This window comes from Erithacus rubecula, assembly GCF_903797595.1.
Source record: "Erithacus rubecula genome assembly, chromosome: 2".
Taxonomy (NCBI): domain Eukaryota; kingdom Metazoa; phylum Chordata; class Aves; order Passeriformes; family Muscicapidae; genus Erithacus; species Erithacus rubecula.
This window is the reverse complement of record NC_136685.1, coordinates 67,813,687-67,841,237: the sequence shown is the minus strand read 5'-3', so window position 1 is coordinate 67,841,237 and position 27,551 is coordinate 67,813,687. Positions and strand designations below refer to the sequence as shown.

General features: G+C 35.7%; 1 protein-coding gene across 2 annotated transcripts in view; it reads left to right on the top strand.

The window, feature by feature from the left end:
• Positions 1-27,551, top strand: part of MAP3K21 (mitogen-activated protein kinase kinase kinase 21) — a 40,787-nt gene that overhangs the window by 3,530 nt on the left and 9,706 nt on the right. For both annotated transcript variants that reach the window (XM_079299326.1, XM_079299327.1), the window contains exons 2-6: positions 14,410-14,590; positions 19,541-19,689; positions 20,329-20,504; positions 24,673-24,913; positions 26,791-26,913. In XM_079299326.1, the coding sequence (XP_079155452.1) occupies positions 14,410-14,590; positions 19,541-19,689; positions 20,329-20,504; positions 24,673-24,913; positions 26,791-26,913 (870 nt within the window). The remainder of the gene's footprint in view (positions 1-14,409; positions 14,591-19,540; positions 19,690-20,328; positions 20,505-24,672; positions 24,914-26,790; positions 26,914-27,551) is intronic.

The window sequence follows — 27,551 nt, the reverse complement described above, 5'->3', positions numbered from 1 at the left end:
GAAACATAGTAACCATGGTCTCTAATATTTACCTAGGAATTGTGGGTACTTTGTAAAGCCTTGTGTGGCTGAAGTGGTGGGAAGATCATTCACTGAGGAAGATCATGGCTGTTTTGAGGATAACTTCTCATAAGCAGTTCTTAGTTTCCTCAATATACTTTCTAGGTTAAAGAAACAATCTAAAATTAAAGATTAAGATGTGAACTATACCTAATCTAAAATCTGAATAAAAATCATGGATGAAAATTTGATTTTTTTCAAGCCATCATTGTTAGTAAAGGAATTCTGGATTAACAGATGCTTTAACTGAAAAGGAGATGTTGAAAAATTGTGAAAATACTTGAATATTCCTAACTCTGTCTTCTGGGTAGGAACTTAGTCTTGATTAAACATGCTAGCTGATTATGGAAAAAATTAGGTTTTACTGGAAATGAAAGACAGGAATTCATCTACAAGGCTACACACTAATAGTTATGTATGTCTTTTTACTGCATCTCAGCTGTTTTTCTGTATCTTTGGAAGTGCAACTTTTTTGCTCTGAGGGAATCAAATTTCTTGCTTCTGAGAAGGACACCCCATTAGTTACAAGTCCTGTGGTTGTGTAAGGACTCAGCACAGCCTTCCCTGATTATTCTTGAAGAAAGCTAGTAATATGTTCAGCTAGAGTATGCCACATTTTCACTTTTTGAAGTCAAGTGTAGAGAAAACAGAGGTTTGTGATTCTGGGGTTGATTTCTGCCTTTAAAAAAACACACTTTATCTCTAGTGCAGCAGCCTTGTGTACTTCCAGGAAGCATTGCAATTTGTTCCAAATATCTTGCATGTGGCATAGACGTATCCATGATTACAAAGTTGATTATGTGTAGATTAAATGTACTAGCACAGTACTGATAAAGTGCTCTGTGCTCACTTGTCATAGATGGATATGCCAGAAGGGTTCAGTTTGCTGTGGCTTTCACCAGCTCCTCCTTTGCAGCTCTCAGCTCTGTGAAGGCTGTTGAGTTTATATTGTTTTTTGAAATTGTCAGGTCAGCTTGAGTTTCAAGAATTGTTGAATAAGACCATGGAAGTGACAATGTTAATTAGAACTACTTGGAATCTGAAGGAATCAAACATACAAGTGGATAACCCACTGTAATGTCATGCTCTTCAAACTAGTATAATGAGAAGCAATTAGAGAATAGAAATAATTTGATTTTAAAACCTTTAAAGGAAGTGTGGTGTATTTTGACAGAACTGTTGAATCAGTTGCTTTTGATGAGGCAAGGTGTCCTGGAGTTTGAGATAAGCAAGAACAAATTATCTCTGGTTCTTTGCTTGTACAGGTTATTTGCAGCAGAATTGCTCAAGTTATGCTATTAAACACCATTAAAATAAGATGGAGACATTTTCCAGAATTCATAGGAACTTCTTTCTCTCAAACTTTTCTATATACCAATGTTAGGCTAGCTGTTCAGGGAGAGGAAGAGTAAGAAACTAGAGTTAAGCCTATCTGCCATTTTTTGAACTGATTTTATGTATTCTGAAATCACTAAGGTGCATAATTTCTCTTTTAACTGTTTTGAAGAGATTAAGACTTGTTCGCATCACAAGTACAGCTGTTATTAAATGTTTGAAATTCAGAATCTTGTACAGTTACCAAGAGAATTCAAAATTACATTCTATTACAATTGTCTTTGGTAGTTTTATAGGGAAGAGGAATGGCTTTTAAGTAAATTTGAGCTTCAGTGTAAATTTATTTGAAAATAAATTCCAAGACACCCTGATGGCAGTGAAACTTGGAGTTTTTTTCTGTCAGTAGCACTGTGCCAATTATTGCTCACCTATTATGGTGTAACAAAACTAAAAAAAATGGATGTATTCTATGGGTACATATTCTGCATCTCAGTCTCCTCCTCTTGGCTCTCCCATTTGTGGAACTTACAGTCTGATATTGGCTTCCATTGTCCCAAGGTGCCTGTCTCTAGTGCTGGGTGACTTGGGCACCTCCTGTAGCAGGCTGCATATGCTGTAATTGGTTTGACACTGCTTGTACTGCCTGACTAGTTGCTAAGCTCCTGGTGGCTGGTGTCTCTGAGCTTTGGAGGGAAGTGGATGTTTTTTCTGGTAGAGCTAACCAAAGTTCCTCTGCCATAAGGCAAATGACTTTCATAAAACCCATAGGAATCATGTCTTTGAGAATGTGGTATCACTTTGATAAATATCAGACAGGTAGAATAGTGGGTTAGAAGTTATTTAGCATTTTAAAATCTTTATGCTGTAGTTTGCCATGCTGTCTTCATATAGGAAATCATGGCACTTAAATGTTTTATGTTGTTCTTAATTACTTAAAATTGCATAGAGCTCAAAATTATGCCAGGTGTGCCAGGTTCCTATCCCATCTCTGAGAGGCAGTTGCCCTGCCTTGTGCTTTGCTGTAAAAATAATGCTACTGCATTAAACATTAAGAACTGATCATAACATCCTGAAGCATCTAGAAGTGTATAATCAGGAAGGAGTGCTGTTTTTTATAACCTCATTGGATAAATATTCTATGAAAAACCACAGAAAACCAGAATCAAACCATCTTCATGCAAACATTGATAGGATTGCAAAATTTCATTAATTTGGGAAAAGACCTGCTTTGAAGGTTACAATCTACTTAAAGTTAGTGTACCATTGAATTCCAGTAAGTTTTTCTTTGGAATGTACTTATATCACATGGAAGAGTTCTGTGTTTCATAAAATACTGTTCCCAGTTTGGTTTTTTTTTCATTATTTCATGTGTGCCTAGACTATGTAGATAGGGATTCTATTTTTTGAGAGGCCCTGAAGGTTAGCTGGATTCTGTGGGAGCATCAAATGCTTAGCAGCCTTGAGCTAGTGTTATCTGTTTCCAGTTCATCAAAGGCACTGCTATGTGTTATGACTGTTTTAATATTCAATTGCTATATTTACTTGTTGCATATAAATATGTTGTCTATTTTGTATTCAGAAAGATGCTGGAATTCAAGAGAGAACAATTTGTAATTGATTGCTGCGACTGTCTCAATCCACCATAGAAATAACTAAAGTGGAAATAACTATAGTGTTAAAATGTTGTAGAGGCCTAATTTCCAGTTGAAGGATGCATTTCAACATTTAAAAATAATATTCAGGAACATTGTGATTTTAATACAATATCCATCAAATGAAATTTTGTGAAGTGCTGCTCTGTAACACAATATTTGTACAGTCTAGGCTTTCAGAAGAGGAATAATATCCAGCAGTTATTTTATTTGTAGATGAGGACTTAACTGCAGTAGCCATTTATTTCAATGATCTCAATTACCATCTTCTAAATTTGCTTCTGTTTGATGTTTTTCTGTGTCTCAAGTCTGGACATTAATAGGTGGAAAAAATTGCTCATTAATTTAGAACTAAGTCCCTCAAGCTTAACAAGGCTGAAGTATATTTACATGTAGTGCTTAATGCTGAAAATAAGACTCTAGGCTGAAACACTAGTTATATGTAATTTGCTTAATTAAAACCCCATGAACTTTTAATACCCCTATTTATAACTCATTTTTAATACAGACTTTCATTTTAATGTTTTCCCAACTATGTCCATCTGACAACTGTAGAGAGTTGTTTCTTATTTGGTGTTGAGACTGCATCTCTAACAGGTAGGGTTATTAAGTCAAGAATAATATTACTTTGATCTTTCTCTGGATCTAACCTGGTTTTTCATGACTTCTCTCTTTGTTCTGTGATTGTAAAACAACAAGTGATCTGGTTTACAACTTTTGGCAGATTTTTTTTTTTTTTTTTTCATTTTTTGGGATTCTGGTGACCTCTTCATGGAGAATGTGGGGAGTCACATTCTAGTCTGTATGTTGTGTTTCTTCACTGTTTTTTATGAGGAGTTCTGTTTTAGAGTAGCATTTTAAATTGAAGTCTAAGACTTTGGATTAGGAATGTTTTTAGTATTTGTGTATTAAAGAAGACTTCAAGCATTATTTGGCTTTTTTTTTTTTTTTTTTTTTTTTTTTTTTTAATTTTTAAACCTGGTAACTTAAGGATATGTTCATATACCTTTCTCCCTCTGAAAATTATACTGAGCAAGCAACCTGTTTCTGGAAAAACAGTCAGCTAAACATCTCCCATTCCCAGTTAAAATACTGATACAATTTTGTTCATTCCTCTGAAGAGTGAAAATTAAGTTTAACTGATGACCATAACACTTGCTAAATGAGGTATTGTATTTAAATAAACAGACTGCAAAGTGTTGGGATTTAGACATTGGTAGTGTTAGCCAAGCATTAGAAGAAATTGAGATATAACTGAGTTTTGAATTATATATTATTCCCCCAGCCCCATTGTAAACTGCACAGACAGGGCATGCCTTTGGACTGTCTTAGCAAATATTAAAAGTTCCATGAAAATGTTCTGCAGACTTAAAATAATAGAGAAGTAACACATCACTGAACTGTATTTGGATGTTGAATGCTGTTTTGTGGTTTCCTTGACCTTAGAAGAGAATGGCTTTTTGTTCACAATCTGTAAGTTTTCTTACCACTCAGTATGAACTTTCTTCTAAATTTGCTTCAGTGTTTCAAGTTCTGAAACAGTCTGACCTTGTAGGATAAACATTTGCAAGGAGTGGTTGCATTGTAGGGTAATTTCTGACCTTGAATTTTATTTCTGATTATTTGTTAAAGTTTAAGGCATTGAAATTTGTTTCCATGACTTTGAGTAATAATGCTTCTAAAAATGCAGATATTTTTCTTTTATTTTGAGCTTTGGAATTATTTTGCTTATTAGAAGCAAAATTATAGGTATAAACAGATAAATACCAAATTTACTTGGCTGTCTATGTTTACAGTACAAAAAACACAACTGGTGTAATGTACATTCCTGGATTGACAGCTTTAAACTATATTTCATCATTTTTACCTTGCTCTTGACCATGTTAGTAAGCCTACTTCGATCCAGTCACTTAAAATAAATGGATGTTTAAATTTCAACCCACTTACTTCTTGGTAAATTCATGGATTAAATATGGTAAATTGAAAAAATTACATATTTGTATCATGTTACCACAGAAGTATTCTTCCTTCTTGGAGGTTCCTGCCAACTTGAACCTTTTTTGTGTGTGTGTGGGGTCATAGCTCCAGTCAAATCAGTCCTAGACATGCCAGTGTTGGCTACATAATCATTCTTTGTTCTCTTCGTAGTGACTAAAATCTGTGTTTTGGCAGGTGTACTATTAACTCAGAGCTGATAAGTCGTTCCTCCCTCTCAAAAATGAAGGAGTAAATTCTTCATTGCTGTGGTTAATTATGGCACAAGTTAACCCTTGGAACTAGTTATATTTTAGTTCTAAATGTTTAGGTACTTTGCGATTTTTTTTTTTTCTATTACGAATAGATGCCGCTGTTCTTCCGAAAGCTAATTGCTTTTATTTCCTCCTGTATTAGGAAGGAAGGAGGAAAAAAATCATACTTTTTAACTTATTGCTTAATGTTATACTAATTATTGAGACAATCAGTTTTCTGTTTTGCTTTCCCTTCTCAAGAGAAGGACAGCACTGTCAAGTTTGCAAAATTCTCATTTCAAAGTAAGTGTTTTCACTTTGGTGTTGAACATTAGAGCTCTTGTAGATGCAGTCCTGAGAGGGACTGCAAGGATTGAATGCAGGAATCCTACCCCACAGAATGTATTTTGATGAGATTTTTTTTTTTCCTCCCAAGTTTTGTATTAAAAAAATAAAAATTGTCTGGTTTTTTTCTGCTTTGTTTGGTAACAGGTTGTTTGGCTTTTTTGTTTGTTTGTTTGTTTGTTAAAACAGCAAGACACTTTCAAATATTCTTTATGAAAGAAACTGACAAAAATTCTTTATAAAATGTAACCTCTTAAAATTCCTCACATAAATTATGTTAAAGGGGTTTCCTGTTAACTGATGAGATTCTAAAGGAACTCAATGACTAAATCTGACTAAGTATTTACAACCAGAATTTGGATTCATAGCAGTTGGCATCTTCAAAGGGACATAGGAATTGTTTTTGTTTTTGGTTTATTTAATGGGTTCTTTTCAGTAGTAGATTTCGTCAAAGGTGATTTTATAATGGAAAAAAAAGTAGCAAAGCTGGATCCTATCTTTAAATCTCTGACTAAAACTAGATGTAAAATGATTGGCCTATTTCTGAAATGTTGCTTGACTTCTCACTTGTTGCAGCAATGACGTGTGGCTTTCACAGGCAGCTATAGCTGCACGAGGAGGCTTCTGCCCCCTCCCACTGTCAGCAGAATCTACACATCTCAGTCTCTGCCTGTGTGGTCAGTAGGTCAGGTTAAATCTTTGGAGAGATCCAGCAGGAAGATACTCTCAGCTGGTTTATTTGCAGGCTTCATTTTCTGCTGAGCTATCTGGCTGGTTGAGTCACCCAAGACGACCCAGTTGCTAGACTCAGTCTGGGGGGAAGAAGCTGTAGAGGGTGAGGGGCTATAAATGAAGAGGGGGTTAAGGTAAGTATTTCAGTGGCAGCAGACTCACACTGTCTTGGTTGTGGCATTAGCTTTCACCTCCTTACTTCAGCTTTGCTAGTAAGTCACCTGTAAAAGTAGAATGTCTTTTAATTTTTTTAGGTATGTATCTTATGTATTTATATTAAACTTTATTTCATTTTGATGTGACCTTTTGTTGTATTAAATATTCTAATTTCAGCACATCAAGTGCACCTTGAGATAGGTCACAAAAAAATAAAGCAACAAGGAAGTTTGTAATTGCAGAGTGTAATAGACTGTGATCAGGAAAAGTATGCCAACTATGTAAATACTTCCGTGTACTCAGAAGCTGTGTGTTCTGATTAGGTTGAAATATCAAACTGCATCGAGTCATGTTGTTGACTTCAAAAAATAACTATAAATCCAAGCCAAATTTGAATTAGATATTCAAGGCTTTAAAACTAAATATTGAAAAGGTGATTTGATTAATGATAGATAACTTGAATTGTTAGTTCTGAAGGAAGGTAACTTCTGTCAGCTCTTGCCCCAAGATGCCATTTGTGAGATTGTAAACCTCATCTGCATTGTCTGTTAAATTCTGTATGTTGTATGACATATATTGATTTAGGGAATGGCCAGCTCTTAAATTTGGGTTAGGCAGGAAATTAATGTTTTCTCAAAGGTTCTCTTGAAGGAAACTGTACCTGATGTGTTATATAGTGACAGAGACTTTTAGTGCTGTTTGAACAAAATAGCTTTACTTTGTCTTGTATTTTGGTTTTTTTTTATTTTTAATTGGATAAAGTTGCTTAAAAAAATTAATCACTGTCATAACAAAGATGATGTTCTTTAAGGAGTGGATTCACAACCACTTTATTCTGCTGAGTTTGAATTCCTTAGTTAGGAATTCACCACCTAACTGTTACCCTTCTCATCTGCCTCCGTTTTGGTCACTTTGGTCACTTTGGTCCGTTTTGGACCCTGCATCTTTACTTGGGGACTACCAGGCAGAAACAAACCTTATTAAATGTTGTGTATTCAGTTAATGAAACGCAACACTTTGTCCATATTAATTGACCCACCTCCATCATTTTCAATAGGAGAGACAAGTTTAATATTTTATTAAAGAGAACTTGAGGATGTTTGGTGTCTGGTCTGCTTTTGATTTTTTTGCTGATATGATATCCAAATTCTACATTTTTCAGAATTTACTGCTGATCTAGTGTTTAAATTACGATTATTTGAATGTCTAATTATAAATGCTTGTTACCTCTAGTACTTCCTCTTATAGCACAATAGAAATTTCTTTTTTGCATTACAGACCTATCTGAAGTGCAAGTAAAGCACAAATGGCATGCAGTAAAATAACTTGCAGCATCTGTAGTCTGTGCCAATAACTTGTTAAAACTGCTTCTTTCTCTCAAGTTTCCATTTGCCCAAAGTTGCTTTAATAATAGTTATTAAAGAAGAGAAGGGGAAGCAAAAAATGGTGATGCAAGGTGTGTTGGAGCTGTTGAAATCTCTTGTCCCTTTTCCTCTCTTTCCTTCTCTCTCATTTTGCTCCAGAAGGCAGGTAACTCCCAGTCATTCTCATCCTTGGTGCTTTTCTTTTGCTGCATATCCTGCTATGGGATGTACTTTTCTTATGAAGATGGTGTGTATTTGTCAATTCATGATGTCAAGGACTTTTTTTGTGTCAAGTCTTGTCTTGTTTTGGCTTTCCAACTGCGAACACTTTGTTCACGATTTTTTTTTTATATGTTGGCTCCTGTGAGGTACATTTTTTGTGTTGTTGGTTGGGTTTGGTTTTTTTTTTTTGGTTTTTTTTTTTTTTGGTTTTTTGGGTTTTTTTAAAGCTGTATATTTTTTAGACAAATGCATTTAAGAACAAACTGATCCTTTCAGTTAAGTATGAAAATTAAGAACTAGTTATATGTCTGGTGTAAAGAGACATAGATAATAGAGGAGCACATTTATCCATAGAATAAAAATTCTTCTGCATATGTAATCAGTGCTTAAGGAATAAAATTCCCTGCTTATGGTGACCCCTGAACTTAATCCAGTGAGGCAATCACAATTTGACAGATACTAGCTACAGAGGTAGCAGAACCCATCCTGAGAGCCCATGGGAGAAAATGAAGGCATTTAAGAAGAGGTGCTGCATAGGCAAGGTGTCATCTTTTGTATATACAGAAGAGTTCTGATTACTTCATGTTTCTATGATATTTCATTTGTGGTTCACACACCTAATTTTTTCACTATGATACTTAATATACAACTTAAAACCAGTACATGGCTTCTGTAAGCAATGTTGAAATTTTAATTTCCAATTACAATTGGAGCAAAATAAAATTTCTAAATGATGGAGGTGGGTCTCTTAATATGGACAAGCTATTGTGTTTCATTAATTGAATACACAATATTTAATATGTTTTTTTTCTGCCCGGTAGTCCCCAAGTAAGGATGCAGGGTCACCCTGCTGGTTTTGTTGCATGTTGATTTAGTGAATTAACAGGAACCAGATTTGCTTGCAAACAGTTGGAAAGGGAACTGACTGTGTGCAGGGGGAACGGAAACAGTAGCAGCATTGTCTGGACAACCTCTATTTGAAAGTAGAGTTGTGCAACTTTGTTTCCTTTATAGTATTCTCTAAGAAGGACTTTATCAGTGGTGGTAAATATAGTGGATATGTACGCATTCTTACCTATAATCATAGTAAGTTAAATAGCTGTGGTATTAAATAGCTTATATTTGCAAAACCTGTGATAGTCTCCTGTTTAGCAAACTGCAGATAAAGTTACAACAAATGGTTAGTAGCAATTGACTAACTTGGGAAAATAAAGTTGCTTAATGTTTTATTTTTAGTACTAACAAAATAGATAATATAAAGAGGCTAAAATAGAAAGTACAAAGATAATAGGAGGGATAGAATGGAGTTCAGTATTTCAGGATGATTTTTTTTTTTTTTAAGTTAGTTTGAATTCAGTACATTTAAGCCACTAAAAAGGTGTTCAGTTCCTTGCCTTGGCTTCTCTCAGAATACCTTTTAAACTTAATTATTTTATATGTATGGTAACTGAAATAAATAATCTGAAAATGCTGGAATGCATTGCTCATGCAATAAAACTGATTTTGACTGTATGAAGTATTTGGATTTCAAAGGAAATGTTGTCTTAAATAGGGCCTTTGGCTATATAAGATTGGAGAAATACAATCTATATGTACTTAGAAACAAAGACCTTAGGAAATAACCTGTATTTAAAAAGTAGCATTGAAGAGGTTAATTCTTGGTAGAGGTTTCCTAGATGTGCTGCCTAAAATGTCTGTCCAGGCCTTTCTCAGGCTTTCTGTAAAAACTGTTTCTTTAGTTACATGAATTTTAACAACAAAAAAAAGGAGAGAAGCTGAGGAAGGAATGCGAGCTTTAATTATGCTTTAAACAAAGTGCTTGCAATTTAAATTAATACTTCTGATTCTTCTCTAAGCTTTCAGCTTAGTCTCAAAAGTAGCACTGGGGGTGTCATTCTGTACCTGAGTTTGGCAGGCATGCACCCCCAGGAATCTGGTTTGTCTAAATGTGCTCTGTTCTATTATTTCTGGCTTTTTGGTCCATATATAGGCTCTAATTTTTCCTTTTCCCCAGTAAAATTTCAACCCAAGCTCAAAAGAACAGAAAATACAGTTTTTGTTCAACTCTGGCCAGATTTGGTCTTCTACTTTATGTATATCTCACATTTTGTTCACCTCAAAGAGAGCTTTACTGCCTGAGTGGAGAGTTTGGAGATGGGAGTGGTGGGATGGGAATGACATAGAAAATGGAGTGGCAACTTGGAGCATTTGAGGGGGGTTTTCCTGGGACCTGTGTTTCTTTTTCAAGCCTAAATTCTGCCTTTCAAGCCTTTCTTGACTAAGAAGACCTGGTATGGAAACAGTAGTGGTGTGGCAAATAATTGTTATTGGCTCTGTTCTAATTAGAGGAATACAGGCTTGGGAAGTACTGGCTGGCTCCATGGCAAACTTTTAGATTTTGGTTTCTAAATCTGCGCAGAACATCTTACTGTACTGTTACACCATGAAATATTTGCATTGTGTCATAAAATCTGTAGAAAAATATTCCACCTGCAACACTGATAGTACAGAAAGCAAGAAAGATGAATGGCACTACTATTTGAGGAACCATTAGGTTTAACAGGAATGTGTGTTGGGTCTTGTGACTTTTCTGAGGAGTAAACTCTGCTTTACACTGCCAAGGAGGGCAAAAATGCAGATAGGAGAAAAGAGGCAATAAAATTCCCCACCCTGGTACCTCCAGATCTAGAACTGAGTTTAATCAGAAGTGTGCCTATAAGATGAACCAGCCAGAGCACCTAGGAAAATATTTTGTTGTTAAGAACACCAGTGCTGTAGGTCTGCATTCTGTTTCTAGGATACGGGTAACTTCTGTTCTCATAACTTCTCTAAACCTTTGTTTAGCCTAGCAAAAAGGACAAACTCTTCTGATTTTATCTATATAGAAGACATTACTAGATCCTAACTATTCTATTTTTATGTCTGCTTCAGTTCCTGTTGTTGGACACGTATGTGCAGGTTTAGTCATTCAGCATTTCATATGAGGTGTTATGCTTTGTAAAATTCTGTGGATACATCTCTGTTCCTACTGAACTAAGCCTTTTTTAGTGTATTTTAGAATTGAATTAACTACTTGCACAGCTACATGTAGCTTGCTAGTTTTCCTTCTGTTAGCTGGAACAGCCAGGCATTTCTTCTTCCTTCATTTCTGCTTTATAGCTACAGATTTTAAGATAGAACTTAAGCAAAGTTTTTAGTCTGCTTGTCTATTCTTTCTTAGAGTAGGCACTGCTTTCTAACCATGCTGCCCAGGGAGGTGGTAGAGTCAGCATCTCTGCAAATGTTCCAGAATTGAATGGATGTGGTACTTAGTGCTGTGGTTTAGTCCACATGGTGCTGTTTGGTCAAAGGTTGCACTTGATATTGGAGACTTTTTTCCAACCTTTATGATTCTATAATATCTTATCTACCACTTTTAATACCAGTTTACTGCATAGCATTTCATTTTTCTCTCTGTCTTACCTGGCTTTTATCTTTAACTTGTTGATTTATATTTCAGGAATTATTGAAAATAACATCTCTTTGTTGCCCTGCTGTAAATGTTTCTGGGTATGTGCTGTCTCATATATTCAAGGAGTGCCTGTTATATGGCACCCAAGCCTTTGCTCTGTGTTGATAATAAAGTTGCTTCCCCTTGATCTCTTTGCAGAAAGGCGGAGTCACAAAGGGAGATGTAAGAACTCAGAATTTAATTGAAAATGGTGTTGCTGGTAGAAATCATATGCAACCTTAGACGACTTGGTCATTTTTTTTATTTATGGCTGGAATGTTTGGGTAACAATCCAAGGCAGAGTTTTACTTTTGGACCAAACTTAATCTCCTTCTATTTTGAATTCAGAAACATAGTATCTGGTTTTGCTTATGTAAAAAAAAAACAAAAAAGGTGTTAGATAAATATCCTTATCCTATGTCCTACTTACATGTAAATAAGTAAGCATGTAAGATTTTCCTGCATTTCTGCATGCCTAATCTAATCTGTGGGTTTTGGTGGGTTTTGTTTTCAAATAGTCTTTGTACCTCTAAATATTTTGGGCTGTGCTTGCCAGTGGCAGAGCTCTAATGTAGGTATGAATTTCATTCTTTGTGGAAAATAAAAAGTCTGAAAAATATTGAAGTAAACCCAAAAGTGCTAAGCTGGCTCTTGCCCAACTTAACATTGCATGTATATTAGAGCCAGAAAAGACAATTTAAAGGATTGGGAAAAGAAACAAGGGGAATGCTGAGTAAACAGGGCAAACTGGTGATCATAAAATGACTTCTCCCAGGTTAGCAGCCAGCAAGGGCCAGGAAGCTATGGAAGAGCCAGGAGGATGCTATAGTAAAGGTTGCTAGGCTACTCCAAGGTAAGCTCTTACAGAGTGCTACTCAGCTATGCTGAGCATTTTTACTGCCCAGCCACTGAGTTATGTGTGTGTAGTATTGTTTGCCTGGCTACCAGCCGGAAAGGGAAGTTTGAACTGCTAAGAAATGTTGTCCCTTTGTCGGATGAAACTTGGTCACATGCCAGTTATTACCTTTTGCAAGACTGACTGTTTTTGGTTTCGGTCACATTGACTGACAAGGAATGTCAGGAATTTTGCTGAACGTGTTTGAAATGGAACAGCAAACAATAGGTCTTTGATTCAAGTATAAAAGTATAAAAACTTCCATGAATTTAACCTGTTCTGGTGGCTCTCATTGGTGAGCTCTTGATTTGTCTGTACCATTTTGGCCTTCGTTTCTTTGCTCTGTTAAGAAGCTTATTGAAAATGGAATGTGGGTTCTTTTCCTTTTATCTGGATTTGTTGGAATTTTTGAAATATTTGTAAGAGTTAATCTCTACCAGTAAGAATTATTTCTTTCAATTGCAAGTGCAAGGTCATCAGTTTTTCCTCTGTAAGGGAGGATAAGTCTTTGTCTGCTTTTTTGGGTAATGTGTTTTGCACTACATACAGGTAGAAAACACAAATTTATGCTTCTTACCTGTAATTTGATTTTTGGTCTTTGTCCAAGGAGATCATTTTAACAGAAAGTTAAAACTAACAGTTGCTCTCACAAACAGTGACAGAGGAACTGAATATGTAATTAAAATTATGGTGTGTTAAAATGATTCCTGTCCATCTCCCTCCTTGTGAGCTCTAACACAGTTACGCAGTTCTCTTCTTGTAACTCTATTTCCTGGACAAGTGCTACAACTCTGCCAATAATGTCTCATGAACAAGTCAGGCACTGTAAGATACAACGGAAAAAAAAAAATTATAACTTTAACATTCATGAGGTGCAGTGTGTGTAACTTAAAGAGAGTGCATCCAAGTCCAATGGCCTGTTGCCAGTTGGGAACTCCCAAGGCAAACTAATTCCCCTGGCATATAGTTTCCCAACTTCCAACTTTGTTCTGATTTGTGGCCTGGGGATTTAATGAAAATAAACTAACTTTTTTGATATAAATTCCCTATATCATGTTTACTTCTGTGAATTTATAGAAAAGCTCTTTAAATCTATGTTAAATGATAACATTCACATCCCATGCCAAGAATTCCAAAGTTCAGAATCTTGTTGCAAAGTTCACCTATGTGTTGTGTGAATGACTGGCACGTGTTTGATTCTCATCTGTTAATTTTACCTAGTGGTGTCCATTTCTTGTAATGAGAAACTTTGAACAATTATTATCTTTACTTTTCTTCGCTGATGAGACATTGTTACATAGATTTTTGTTTGCAAATACTTCTTTTCCTAGGGGAAGGCTTCTTGTCTATTAACCATTCCTTGTAGCTGCGGTTATGTTGTTTTGAGTACCCCACACCTCTTTCAGTTGTTACATGCTTTCAGAGATGAGTAGGGGCCAGGATTGAGTGCACTATTAAAAGTGGATTTTCTGCAGTGACACAGTGTATCTTGCTTTGTTTTATCAGTCTTTTATAAAAATTCTTAACATTTAGTTTTGGTTTACTACTGTCACTGTTTTTATTATTCCAGAATCTTGTTGCAAAGTGGATAATTTTCTGACAGCCTGTCATCATCTGGGATATTAGGATTCTGGGCTTTCTTAAATGATCTCATTTACTTTCCATCTCCAGTGTATTTCTTGTGCTAATTTAATATATGCTCCTACAGTTGCATGAAGACATGACACTGTAGGTATTTTTTGGTTTTGTAGCTTGGAATGGCTTAAAATTATCAAGACAACATTTTAATGCATATAAAAATTGCAATAATTTTCATATACTATAAGTATACAATTATCTGTGCAATACAAGTTATATGTGAAAATAATAACAGGAATGTATTTTTTTTTTAATTGCCATTGCATTAATTTATAAATTCAATCTTTTGCAGTTTTATTGCTAGAGAAGATGGAACATGATGACATTTGTAATAAAACCCTCAAGATTACAGACTTTGGTCTGGCTAGAGAGTGGCACAGAACAACCAAAATGAGTGCAGCAGGAACTTATGCATGGATGGCTCCAGAAGTTATCAAGTCCTCCATGTTTTCTAAAGGAAGTGATATTTGGAGGTAAGAAGTTTGTCTGCTGAAGACCATGTTCGGTGGAACTGTGTTGAGGGTTTTGACACCGGGTTTTTTGGTGTTTTGCTAGGTTATTTCCTCAACATATGGCCAGTTTAGCTCTTCTAAGAAACAATCGCATTTTAAAGTACTTCAGTTGTTATACCTTTTATTATCCATCACTTACAAATTGGGGGAGGAAAAGGGAAAATAAAGAATTTTTTTTTTTTTTTTTTACAGCAAGCTTTCATTAAGAGAAGTCTTTAAAATATTTGTTGGTTAATATACCCAATGTTTCTCTGGAGTCTTAATATAAATAACTGTATGCTCTTGATACATTCATGATTGATTGATCTCATTTTGATAGGTTTATTTGATATTAGATAGCTGAAAACTCAATCTGCTTAAAAATGGGACCAACGAATTATTGCCTTATATGCCTGATAAAGAACAATAAGGTGCAAACCAGAATTTTGCCAAGTGTTAGCTTGAATTAATGCTAGTTTTAGGAATCTGGAATGTGATTGTGTGTACAGGTTAATACCAGGTTGAAGCTTCTTCATTTACAGAGATTTGGCTTCCAGTAGCTGGAGTAAGGAGAGTGTATTCAGCCCAGAATTGTTTTGATTTGCTCTCTAATTTTGAAGGTGGGAAATGCCCTGAGTTAAATTTGTGAATTTCTCATATAAGATGTTATTGTGGGTAATATAAATAATATGGCTTTCACTTCTGATACTATTTTTGAATGGTGTAGTGTGGATACATGTACTGTAGAAAGGTAATTTAAACTTTAGTATTAATTTAGTTCTTTTCTGTGAGTGCAGAAAAGCAGTGATTGCACAATAGGCTCTAAAAGCTGCTGTGCCCCACCTTGAAAAGTCTGCATTTCCTTCCTCTTTGATATGTTTTCTCTGAAGGGTCCAAGACACCTATTTGGGGAACGAGGGAAGGACTTTAATCTGTTTTCTCCTGCTGCTTTATGCATGTTCTGTATTGTATAATTCTTAAATAGGGTCCTGCTTTGCTTAAATGCATGGTATTCTACAGCATGAAGTAATACTTCTGGTTTTCTCGTGATGATTCTGTATCTGCACTGCTGTTTTGTGACGCTCATTTGTCTTGTCTCTGAAATCAATTTTATTTGCATTAGTCTCAGTTGATGCCCAGTTGGGAAGAATCTTTGGCCTCATTCTTTTTGTTTCCAGTCTTTCTAACTTTTTTCTTAATTTTTTTTTTTTTCTTTCGCGGGATGGAGGTTGGGTGTAGGCGTTTCCCTAATCAGCTGTATTCCATGCTTAATTACAGGTCCTGTCCAGTCTTGTTGCTGTGATTTTAGGTATCTGAGGGGGTATGCTTTGGTGCAATTATTTTATATTCTGCTGCAACATTAGTTTACATTTTTGGAACCTACAGTATTTCTCTTCTTCGCCTTCTCTTCTGCACGCCTCTCTTGTAAAAATGTAAGTATTTAGTACAATGATGGAAGTCTAACAGGAGAGGTTTTTAAGTAGAAAGGCTGTGTTTTGCAGTATAGACTAGACCTTCTTAGCTTCTAAACATTTTCTGCTCGCTGCACCTTGATCTATTCTGTTGCTTATCTTTACTCTTTCTTTAAAATAAAAGGAAATAAAGAATATCCTGCTTACAGGAGTGGATTTTGTTTTTAGAAGGTTTCAGGTTTCCAATTTAAGTATATGAATCTCTTTAAGATGAGAACACAGCATGTTTCAGCAAATTTCTAAACTTCAGTTACACATACTGAGTACTGAGGCTCTGAATGAAATCTGCAGACCTCTTATTAGGAAAAAAAAAAAGGGCAATTGAGGCTGCTTAAGTTGAGGCAACTCACACTTCCAGCTAGTCTTGCAGAATCTGCCAGTGCTTGGAAATGTTGTGGGAGTATTTTCATGTGATGCTCATTTGTCTTGTCCCTTTCAGGCTGCAGGTTCCTGGTGTCAGCCTACACAGCAGAGCTAATGCTTTCCAGGCCCTGTACGTGTATCCTTTCACTTTCCAAACCAGAGCTTTAACTACTGTGTTATTTTACTCTGGCACAAGCTTACAGATGCCCAAACAAGAGTTCTACACCTCCAACCCTACCCTTCCATCAATCATCACACATTTCTGAGTTGTGTGTCAGCCTTGGTCTTGTGCAGAGCCTGAAAATGCAAATATGCCCACAGATTTCCAAGTGCTGATGGTGTGCTTCAGCAGTGATGTTTCGAGTAACACATGTCCTGGTTGTACAAGCACTTGGCAAAGCCAGGAAGCATCCACTGTGCAGCAGAATTAGCAGTTGCTTTTGCCTGGGAGATTTGTATAAATTTGAAGTGATTAATGTAGCAGTCCTTAGTAACCTCTGCTCTAGAAGATGGAATGTAGAGTAAAATGAACCGTGAGAACCTTACCTTCAGATTTTCTGCTCCTAAAATATGTAAAATCTCACTGGAGTGAGATGTAGTGAGGCTTAGATCATATTTGATTGAAGTAAAATAATTTTAATAGTGAAAATACTTAACATATTTTTAGAGGTGTATTCGTTTTTGTGGTTTAAAAATATGTATTTCAATGACATGCTTGTGGCTTTTGCCTTTTGCTGGTGATGGAAAGGGACATGACTTTTGCTCTTTAAAAAGCTATTTCTCAGAAGCTCAGGCTGTATTCATAAGACAGTTGTATGTGAGCCGATGAAATTTAATGCACAGAGTAGTATAGTGAAAGAGTTAGCAAGTAGTTGTTTCCCTAGATAATGGGAGATTGGTACCTCCCACAAACTCCAGGGTATCAAGACCATAATATCTTTAGGCTTCCTCCTTGCAGTTTTTCCCCCATAGTGCTGGCTCTTGGTGCTTGATGTTAAGACTGCTGTCTTTAAAAGGCTGTTACTGTGTCAGTTTGTTTACAACTTTACAACCACCTTCTTGGCATTGTTGAGAACCCTTTACGATTAAAGGCTTGAATTGTGATTACAACTAAAGTGAATATTGTGACACAACTTTTTTATAAAATGTGACTTCATTTTAGTTAAATTTAATGTTTTGCTTATCTTCAGCGTTCATGCTAAAATACATATGGAATAGTTTGAACAAGGAAATTATTTGAATTTAGAACAATTTATACTTGCTGAGAGATTTTTTTTATGCTTTCTCCAAGGACACAGATGAGCTGTAGTTCAGAATTCCTCCATCAGGCATAAAATGTGTATGTACCACAGAAAGGGTTATATTCGTTATGGTCAGAATACCGCTGTTTTAAAACAATTTGGAATTCATTATTTTAACCTTCTTTGAGTATACAAGGAAATGCAGAAATTAGACCAGAAAAATCAGGAGGATATTCTTAAGAAGCCCAAGACTTTTAAAATTTCTTTTTCTTTTGGCTGCAGGTGCAGACTGTGTTCTTCAGCTTTTGATGAAGTGTTAGCACTGTAAATTCATTAGTTTTTAAGATTTTATGAGATGCAAAAGTTCCCAGACAAACAGACCATAGATAATGAAGTACTGCTGATATTGGTGCTAACTCTGTGTAGTTTTCTGTTTTATTATTTGTTAAAGTGGTGTTTTAAGGTGTTGTGTAATGCTGACAGACTTTTTCTCAGTAAGCAGACAGTGATAGAAAACCTTAACTGGTGTGTATTCTTCTCCCTGTCACATCTACTCCACTTGAGGTGTAATTTCTAGTCCTAAGGGGTGCATAGCCCTCATTTCCCCAGTGCAGATTGTTCTTTTCTTATGTTGGAGAGTTCAGTCTAGTCTTGCAAAACTTGCAGGTGGTTTCTTTGCGCACTTGGAGAGAAGGGGCAAAAGCAATGTTCATATTCTATTTTTTCCTTTGCCTGCTTATTTACTATTCAAAAGCAGCAACAGGCTGTCCTTTGTATTTACAGGTAGTGGTTCCCTGGCAGGAAGAGAAGTGGAGGGGGTGTGGGGGATGAAGGGAGGAACAAAAAACCAAATCCAGTCATAAAATCCACTTTAGACTAACATTCTGAAAGGAGTAATTCCCATTTCCACAAAAATGACTGTGGCAGCTGTCCATTTCAGTGGTGATAGAATAGGAGCTCTAGAGCCATAGCAGCCAGCCTGCTGTCCCTGCCCTTTGTAGGGGCTTGGGTATTTTGAACCCAAAAAGCCAAGCATTGGGCATACAGACCCAAAGAAGTTAAAAGCAACACCTGGCTCTTCTTTGAGTGGAGAGCATTGCAGAAATTCTTATGGTTATTGTTGATGTAATAGGAATTCTGGTGGTTCTTGACTTCTGTACCCAACACTGAGAAAAGATCTCTTCATGCCACCACCTTTCACTGGAAACAATGTTGTTTTATTTGGATTTTCTGGCTGGGATTTTTTCTAGAATGGAGAAATTAGTTGTGTGTGCATGAAATAATTTCTCAATAATTTCTCTTGTTGCATCTTCAATGGGAAGTGACAAGTTAACTGGCCTTTACAAGATTGGAAATGCAAACTTCCAGATAAAGATAGGAATTTTCTGTGCTGTTACTGTTATTTAAAATAAAAAAAACAAAACTAGAAGTATGTCCCTTTAGGTATATTGCTGTGAAATATTTGGAAAGAGGAATGGCCTGAATACTCTTCTGAGGATTTATTTTTATTACTTGTTTGTTTTTTGGTGGGAAGAAGATTGCTTGCTTTCCTGTCATTCAGGCTTCCTGTTGTAAGTCAGATTTATGTGAAACTAGCATTTCTGTAGAAGTGGCTTCAGGCTTCCATTTTGAATAAGAGTGCGAGCCAGTCTTCAAGTCACACCCAATTTGCTTAATCGCTATAAGTGTAAACGTGCACGATGACAAAAGTAGACCTGACTTAAAGGCATTCATCTTTGACTGGAAAATCTTCATGAATTTTAATTATATGTTTGGACAGATACTTGTTTGTGTTTTCTTGTGTTCTTGTTGTTTCTTTCCCAGAAAATAACTGTTTCAAAAATTACCTTTTGTAGTTACGGAGTGTTGCTGTGGGAACTGCTTACAGGAGAAGTTCCTTACCGTGGCATAGATGGCCTCGCTGTGGCTTACGGAGTAGCTGTCAATAAGCTTACTTTGCCCATTCCATCCACCTGCCCTGAACCATTTGCAAAACTAATGAAAGGTATCCACGTTGTTTCTTCCTGTGTATTGAAATAGTTATGTTTTGGGGGTATGAAATAATCATGAGGTGGCCAAATAAGTACCTCATTTGCTAGGGTGCTGTGTACCAAGAATGTTTTTGTTTTACACAGAAGTCTGGTGTTACAGAGACACGATGTGTTTCTGAGAGAGCCATACATTGTTACAGGGTGCATTTAAGTTTTTCAGTAGCAACAGTACAGTACAGGCCTTTTTTTTTGTTTTTTGGTTTGTTTTTTTTTTTTTGTTTTTGTTTCTTCCTGTGTGTCAGAAATGTTTTGGAAATATTTTTGAGAGAAATAAACATTGCTTGCTAACGGCTATTTCCTTGTGTTTAATGGATTTTTCTACCTGTTTTTTATTCCTTCCATACAGTATTGCTAGTTTTGCTATTTCATATGCTAAAAATAAACAAAAAAATTTACTATTAATACAAAAACAATCTTCTGAGTATAAGTAGGTAGATGTCACTTCTGTAAATTGAGACAGGACTGGGGATATCTTGCAGGTAAAGAGAACACATTATACTTTGAAATTCAGTAGCAAGTAACTTGAAATTCACGTAATTGTTCAAAAAGCTCTGTGTGCTATTACAAACTGACGGGATTTTGATAAATTCTAGAATGCTGGGAGCAGGACCCTCATATCCGACCATCGTTTGCCTTAATTCTTGAACAGCTTACTGCCATTGAAGGGGCAGTTATGACTGAAATGCCTCAAGAGTCTTTCCACTCCATGCAAGATGACTGGAAATTGGAAATTCAGCAGATATTTAATGAGTTAAGGACCAAAGAAAAAGTAAGTTGATTTTTCCAATTGCATGGCTGTGAAGGAAGGGCATGTGTGTATGTATGTTTATGTCATACAGAAGTTTTGAACTTTTGAGTTGTTGCTTACCAATGTACTCGTGCTAATACACAGACAATTGAAAAAGAAAGATATGCACATGTGTCTCCCCAAAGAAAACAAGTTAGAGATCTGTAGATGTGGCATTCTAGGCTCTTTTTAAAATGTGTTATTTTTTTCTTGTATGTTTACATTTATCAGTTAAATTGAATTTATCCCTTAAGCTAATATTTATGACCACAAATTTCAGCTGCTGTTGAACGTTCTCCTCAGCTGTGAGAATGAAAAGCCTTTCATCCTGTTATGTGACTGTATATCATGGCTTCTTTTCCAAAAATGGAATTGTGCTTTTATCTCTCTTCTTGCTTAACAGGCTGATCATATGGATGCCTTTCAATGTTGCATTTTGGGACATATTCTTGCAAGATATTAATAAGGTCAAAATCATACACATCAATCAGCAAATCTAGGTTCTTTTGTTTATTACTCAGATTTCTGTCACTGATCTTCTTTCCATACTCTCACATTGCAATATATTTGTACTAAATGGGTAATCACCATCAATTCTCTTTGTTTTCTCTTACACTCTCTTCAACTTGGTTTTGGCCACCCTGAGTTTTATATTTTCCTTTAGACAACTTGATAAAGATAGCAGCTGTAATAGGCCAGGTGTGCTTGAGTCCCTGTTAGAAATGCTTCTGGAAGAAACAGATTCCTTCTTTGCAGGTGTTTCTTGCAGTTTAATTATTGCCAAGTATATTTTGCTGTTATTTTTCATTAAGTGATTGTAAAGAAGGAAGACAATAAATTGAGAAGCAGTGTCTTGTGAAGAAACTTTCTAGAAGATGTAGTGGCCAAGTTTGACAAAAGCAAGATCTAAACTCTTGTCTTTCAAGTCAGTGTTTGTAGCCTTTGTCCTTCACTTGTTCTCATCAAATGTCACAAATGGCAGTGTTTGGACTTTTGGCTAGTGTTAGGTGTGGCATTATATATGTACTGTAATATCAGCATAGTGATATTACAGTTTACTGATCACCCATAAGATTGCAGTATCATTACATACTTCCTATCTACTGTTTCTTCTGCCCTCTGCATTTCCCTCTCCATTTTGGTTCACAGAAGTGGATCAGTATGTGGTGTGGTCTGCTCTGCCTGCAGTAGGCATACAGAGTGCTAGAGCTGAGCTGTGTGCCTCAGGAGCTGTCAGGTCTCTTCCTCTGCACTTGAGTTATAGTCCTCCTACAGGGAGTAGAGGCTTCTTTTTTTTACTTGCCGTGGGGTCACCAGCTACTGTGTTCACTTGCCTCAACCTGCTATAGAACATAAGTCTGTTTTTGGCCCCTCCAGCAACTGCTCAACCAACCATTTTCCTCTTTTTACTCTGGGAGCAATTGTAACAGGCCTTCCTGTTCAGGTTTTTTGTTTATTTTTTGTTTTTCTGGAGGTGTTACTTTAGTATGAGATTTCCTAGCCAAGAAAACTCTGACTAAATCAAGTCTAGGATTAAATAAGCAGGTGAAAAGGCTTACGAGAAGAGTCATATTTTTGGTATGAAAGTGAGTTGAGCTCAGGGTGGGGAAAAGATAAAATGAAATTTACTTTTTATATGCCAAAGGAAATGCATCTCCAGAGCACTTGATAATGAGGTATACTTCTTTAAGATTGTAAACATGTAACTTTGACTTAGACAAGGTTTTTATATAGGCAAGAGTTTTTTATTTGGCACATTATCAATTTTGCTATGAGCTACTAGAGAGAAAGTAATGTCTATAAAGTATTTATATAATAATAATAAACAATAACATATAATATAATAATAATAAACAAATAACAAAAGTCCTCTGCATGGAGTCTCATTCCTCCTGTAAAAGAGGAACTTCTGTAGCTGGAGGAATTTCCTCAAGGGCTTACTGCAAATGAACGATGGTGACGCCTACTCAAAGGGAAGATCACAATCTTATTTTGACAAATGTTCTTGAGCAACTGAAATACAGAATTCTTTCCAAGCTTCCCTACAATGGGTGTTTTAATTGTAGAGTGGTGTGGAAACATTGCCTAACTAATTGCAGTAAGTCTGGTTTTAATTAGTTTATTTGGAAAAGAGTAAATACTTAATCTCTCATTGAGGAAAACTTTTACTTACTCTAGACTGTCCACAATTTCAGTACAGGCCTTTAGTTTTTGCCTGGTTGCTGAGCTTTATGGAACTTGGATTTGAGGGCTGTGAAAGGTGAAAAATCAACAGTGTCTCATAATGTACCTTTAATACTGTACTAATGCAGTAGTAAAGATCTCTATTTAAACTTTAAAGTATCTTTTTTTCTAAATCTGAATTCATGTAGTTTCTACTTTCAACCCTTGTTTTAGGTTGCCCTGTTTTGAGTGGATGGAGGAGGAAAGTGAGGATTTTCAGGAATCTCAATATTAAGTTATTAGATATCTTTATAAAAAAAACAAAACCAGAGCAAACAGAAGAACACAACCCAAAGCATTACTTGCTGCTTTGAGGATGGGTTCCTTTGAATTTCCAAGAGGCAGAATTGCCTTTAGCAGGACACTGTATGTTAAGTGGGTCAATTAAAAAAAATAATTGCTTTCCAATGTTGTGTTGAAGCAAGCTCACTCAAAATTAGCATACCATATAAAATTTGTCAGTCATATCACTTAAATTTTAAACCCATGATAAGCAGTGTATATGTGCTATAGCTGTAAAAAAACCCAGAAAGTGTCTTTGTGAAGAACAGATGCTTCTTACTGAACCAGTTTGCTTCAGTGCCAACCTGTCTTTTGACATCCATAGTCTTTTTGGCAAGAATGTTTGAATATCCCCTCATTTGAAAATACTGAAGTAATACAGTTCAGGAAGTTATTTTTGCCCTTTAATGATATGAAATAAGGAATTCTTTTGACATACAACATTGCTGGATACCAATGAGCAGAATTAGGGACTCAGATCTGAAATAAAAATGAAATAAAGACAAACAAAACCAAGCAATACCACGTGTATAAAATTGTATTCTGTAAAAATTAATTCCTTTTGAATAGAAATAAAATACTTAGATATCCTGAACTTCTAGCATAGCTTTGTTTCAAATGATGGTTTTCTGAGTTAAATTAAGTGGAATTTACACAATCATATGAAAAAACCATGTCCTGAGAAACATATATAGTATGAGTCACATCGAGTTCTCCTTTTTCTATACTTTCTGTACAATGTATTAGCAATATAGACTGTAAGTGTTCTGTCTAAATCTGTTTCATGTGTAATATGCCCCATACTATGAAGGAAGGTCCAAAGTCAGGGAGGTCTTAAATTTCAGGTGTATTTTGGAAACTGAAGATTAAGATAATTTTAAGATGCTAGTTTGACAGTTATTTTGCCTTGGATATTCATTTACCCTGAAAAATTAACTTGCTTCCTTACTAAAGCTTTTCCAAAATTAAAAAATGATAAAAGAAGAGCAACTCTTCTGAGAGCAGTGGCTGGGGAGTCTGTGTGCTGTAATTCAGTGGTTAGTAGCTGTTTGATTTTGCAGATACCTGCTAGATTTAATTAAGAAACAGCTGTCTTATGACTTAGTTTATCCTATTGCACCAATCCCCATTCAGTGTCATACTTTTGATTGCTTTTCTAGATAAAAAAGTGCCACTTAATACATGACTGAAAAACAGGAAAGGTTAGAGACTTTAAGATAAAGGCAATAATTTGTGTATTCATCAGGTCATTGGCTTTATGTTAAAACGTAAGAGCTATCCAACAGCAGCCCTCATGCTGTGCAAGAGTTTCTCATCATGTGAAATACTTGAAGTGCATTTTCTGCTGGGCTGTAAGCTGATAATCTTTGATTGCATGCGTTGTTTCCATGGCCACTGCTTACCTGTTTTAAGTGGAGTGACTCAAGTTAAATAGTTTAAAGGAAATCTGTGCTATGCTTGATTGTGAATGCAGAATCTTAGTTTATTCAGAATGGAGGACTGGCAGAAGATTGGGCATGTTGCATGTATATAGTGCACCATAAAAATAAATCAGTAAATACAACCTACTGTGCACTTCATATGTCCTTTAGTGTACTGCCTTCACATTTTTACTTAGTTTTACTTTTGTGAATCTTGTCTTCAGGAGCTTCGATCAAGAGAAGAGGAGTTGACAAGAGCAGCTCTTCAGCAGAAATCTCAAGAAGAATTGCTGAAGCGCCGTGAGCAGCAGTTAGCGGAACGCGAGATCGATGTACTGGAGCGCGAGCTGAATATCATGATATTCCAGTTAAACCAAGAGAAACCCAATGTGAAGAAGAGGAAGGGGAAGTTTAAAAGAAGCCGGTTAAAACTCAAAGATGGACACAGAATTAGTTTGCCTTCAGGTTTGCAATTTTTTTAAAGTTCACTGTATATGTAATGATTAAATATGCTGGCTTCTTCAGTTCCATGGTTCATGTTTTCCACGTTGGCTACTACTTTATTTTGTTGCCAGGTTCTTCTACTGTAATGCATAGAAGGGTTTAGTAAGAATTGTATAGCTCCCTCCCTGCAATGAAAGGCTTTCGCATATCATATTCTGGTGAAGTAGTCCTCATTTCATCTAGGAGAATGATTCAGCTGGAAGTCCATCCCATTTGGGGGGAAAGGTCACTAGCACGAGAGCCACATGATTTAATTCTGGTTCAAAGTCCAAATTTTTGTTTTCATTTTTTCTGTGCAGACAGAAAGAGTAAAGTACTTTTAGTACATCCCAGACCTTTTTAAATATTAGTGCTGTTTGCCGTAAAATTACAAATACAGAGCAGAAAAAGAGTGCTTCGAGAGGGCTTGGGGTGTAGAGGTGCAATAGGTCCACACTTACTGCAATTGCAAGTACAACACAGCAGTTACAATCTTTATTGCCTTATTGCTTGCAAGAAAACATATTAATAGCAGCAGCAGCAAATTATTTCAGAGTACAAATACTCTGGTATAATTTGATTGTTAGAGCATTTCATTTCACCTATGAATGCATTACAATGCTCCCTTTGCAAAGGAGGCATGTTTGTAGACAGTGAGGGTGTTTCAGTTCTTAGGGGCTGGTTTAGAGCGCCTTTTTTAACATTGCCACCAGATACCTCTACACGGACTGATGGTTTCATCAAAAGTTGGAAAGCCTTCATTATTATTTCAAATTCATTGCCAGTTTCCTGGGGTTGGTGGGCTTCCTTTTGGTGGCTTCCAGGTCAAGTCTGTTAGTTTATTAAAAATGCATTAAGAACTTGATGCTGTATTAACACAAATCTTAACGAATTGTAGCTATCTGGTAGCTGGAGAGTCACAAAGGGGGCAGTAATATTTAGAGTACTATTTCAGCATTAGTGAAATATTTTTCCTTAATTTAAAAATAAGAGCAAATAAGATAAAAGCCACCCTACAGCCTTGCAGCCAAACATGGTAGATTTATGGGTTTTAGTTAGATTTATGCTGAATTGCAAGCTTAAATTGATTATTTGGTCCTTTGTTTCCAGTTCTACTTATATTTAACTTGAAACAGCAATAAAATAAATATTTTCATTCAGGATTTCATTCAGCAGTTAGCTCCTTGCTGTCAAGAACATCTGGATGAACTTGTCCTTGAGACAATTCTCTTCAAAAAATAATGTGCAATATAATTGCACTGATGATGGGCATTAGAGTGGTATATTAAGGTTAATTTCATACTTTTTTCCTCAGTATTTGTTTATCATTTTTGTTACTGCTTTGCTATAAATATTTGTAGTTCTGTAGTTTACTGTCATGATTTTCTGACATGAATTAATGTGACTTTTTGTTTTTAATGTTTTTTAAAATAGTGCATATGAATTACAAGTTAAAAAATATAAGGCAAATTTCATTGCTGTAAGTATTGATTAATTTGAGATGAAATACTGAGGGATATTTTTTGCCCCTCCTGTGATAACCAAAAATATTTGAATAACAGCTTGTGGTGTGGATGTGTCTCAGATCATGTCCACTTAGACCTACTTCCTGTTGTTCATGTTATTGCAAGACTAGTGCATGAAGGTGTGAAGTCCTGCCTGTTTGACTCAAAATCTAAATTGTTGCATTTAGAGTTTTTCAGTGTTTTTAGTATTTATATCTCTTACCTGCATAAATAAATTCTATATAATGAAGTCTAATTCATTATAAAACTTTGTTTTAAGAAGTATAGCAGCATGTTTTTCTGAGAAGTTTTTTATTCAAATCATTAAAACTGATTTGTGTTGCTCTTCTACAGATTTTCAGCACAAAATAACAGTGCAGGCATCCCCCAATCTGGATAAGAGGAGGAGTTTAAACAGTAACAGCTCTAGTCCATCAAGTAGCCCCACAATAATTCCTCGTCTTCGAGCTATACAATGTAAGTCTTCACTCAACTGATCAATAGAGGGTGTTCCATATACATACTGAAATGTTGGTAGTAGGATCAGATTCCAGGCAGATTTCTTTTTGATTTCCACATCCCTTGACTGGTTCTAACAGTTGAAACTTCTTTGAAAAGAGGAATAATCTTGCTAAAATACTAAATAATTTTCAGTAATTCAAAATTATTGTGAATGCTTTAAATAGTATCTTTACTTAATTACTTTGGGAACCAATTTGTAAACTGATTGGGATAAAACAATGATGAATCAAAACTTGTGACAAAAGGCAAAGCATCACATTTGGAATCCAAGTAAGATGGAAAACAATTTTTTATTAGGTGTTGAAGTTGATATAAGGAAAAGAAAGCTTCAGAGAATAAGGGAGTCTTGTAAGATGGAAAGATGAAAGAATGAGCCAATAACCCAACTTTCTTACATCCAAAGAGAATCAAGCTTTAAACAGATATAAATCCAGAAGAAATCTTGCTTTAGGTTTTTTGAAGATAGGAAAAAGAGACCAAAAAAAATCGTGGGTACATTTGTACATCTACATTATTAAGTATACTAATAACAGAGAGGAAGGTATGTTCAATCTCACGTAGTGGAGGTACCAGGAATATGATCATGTTATTAC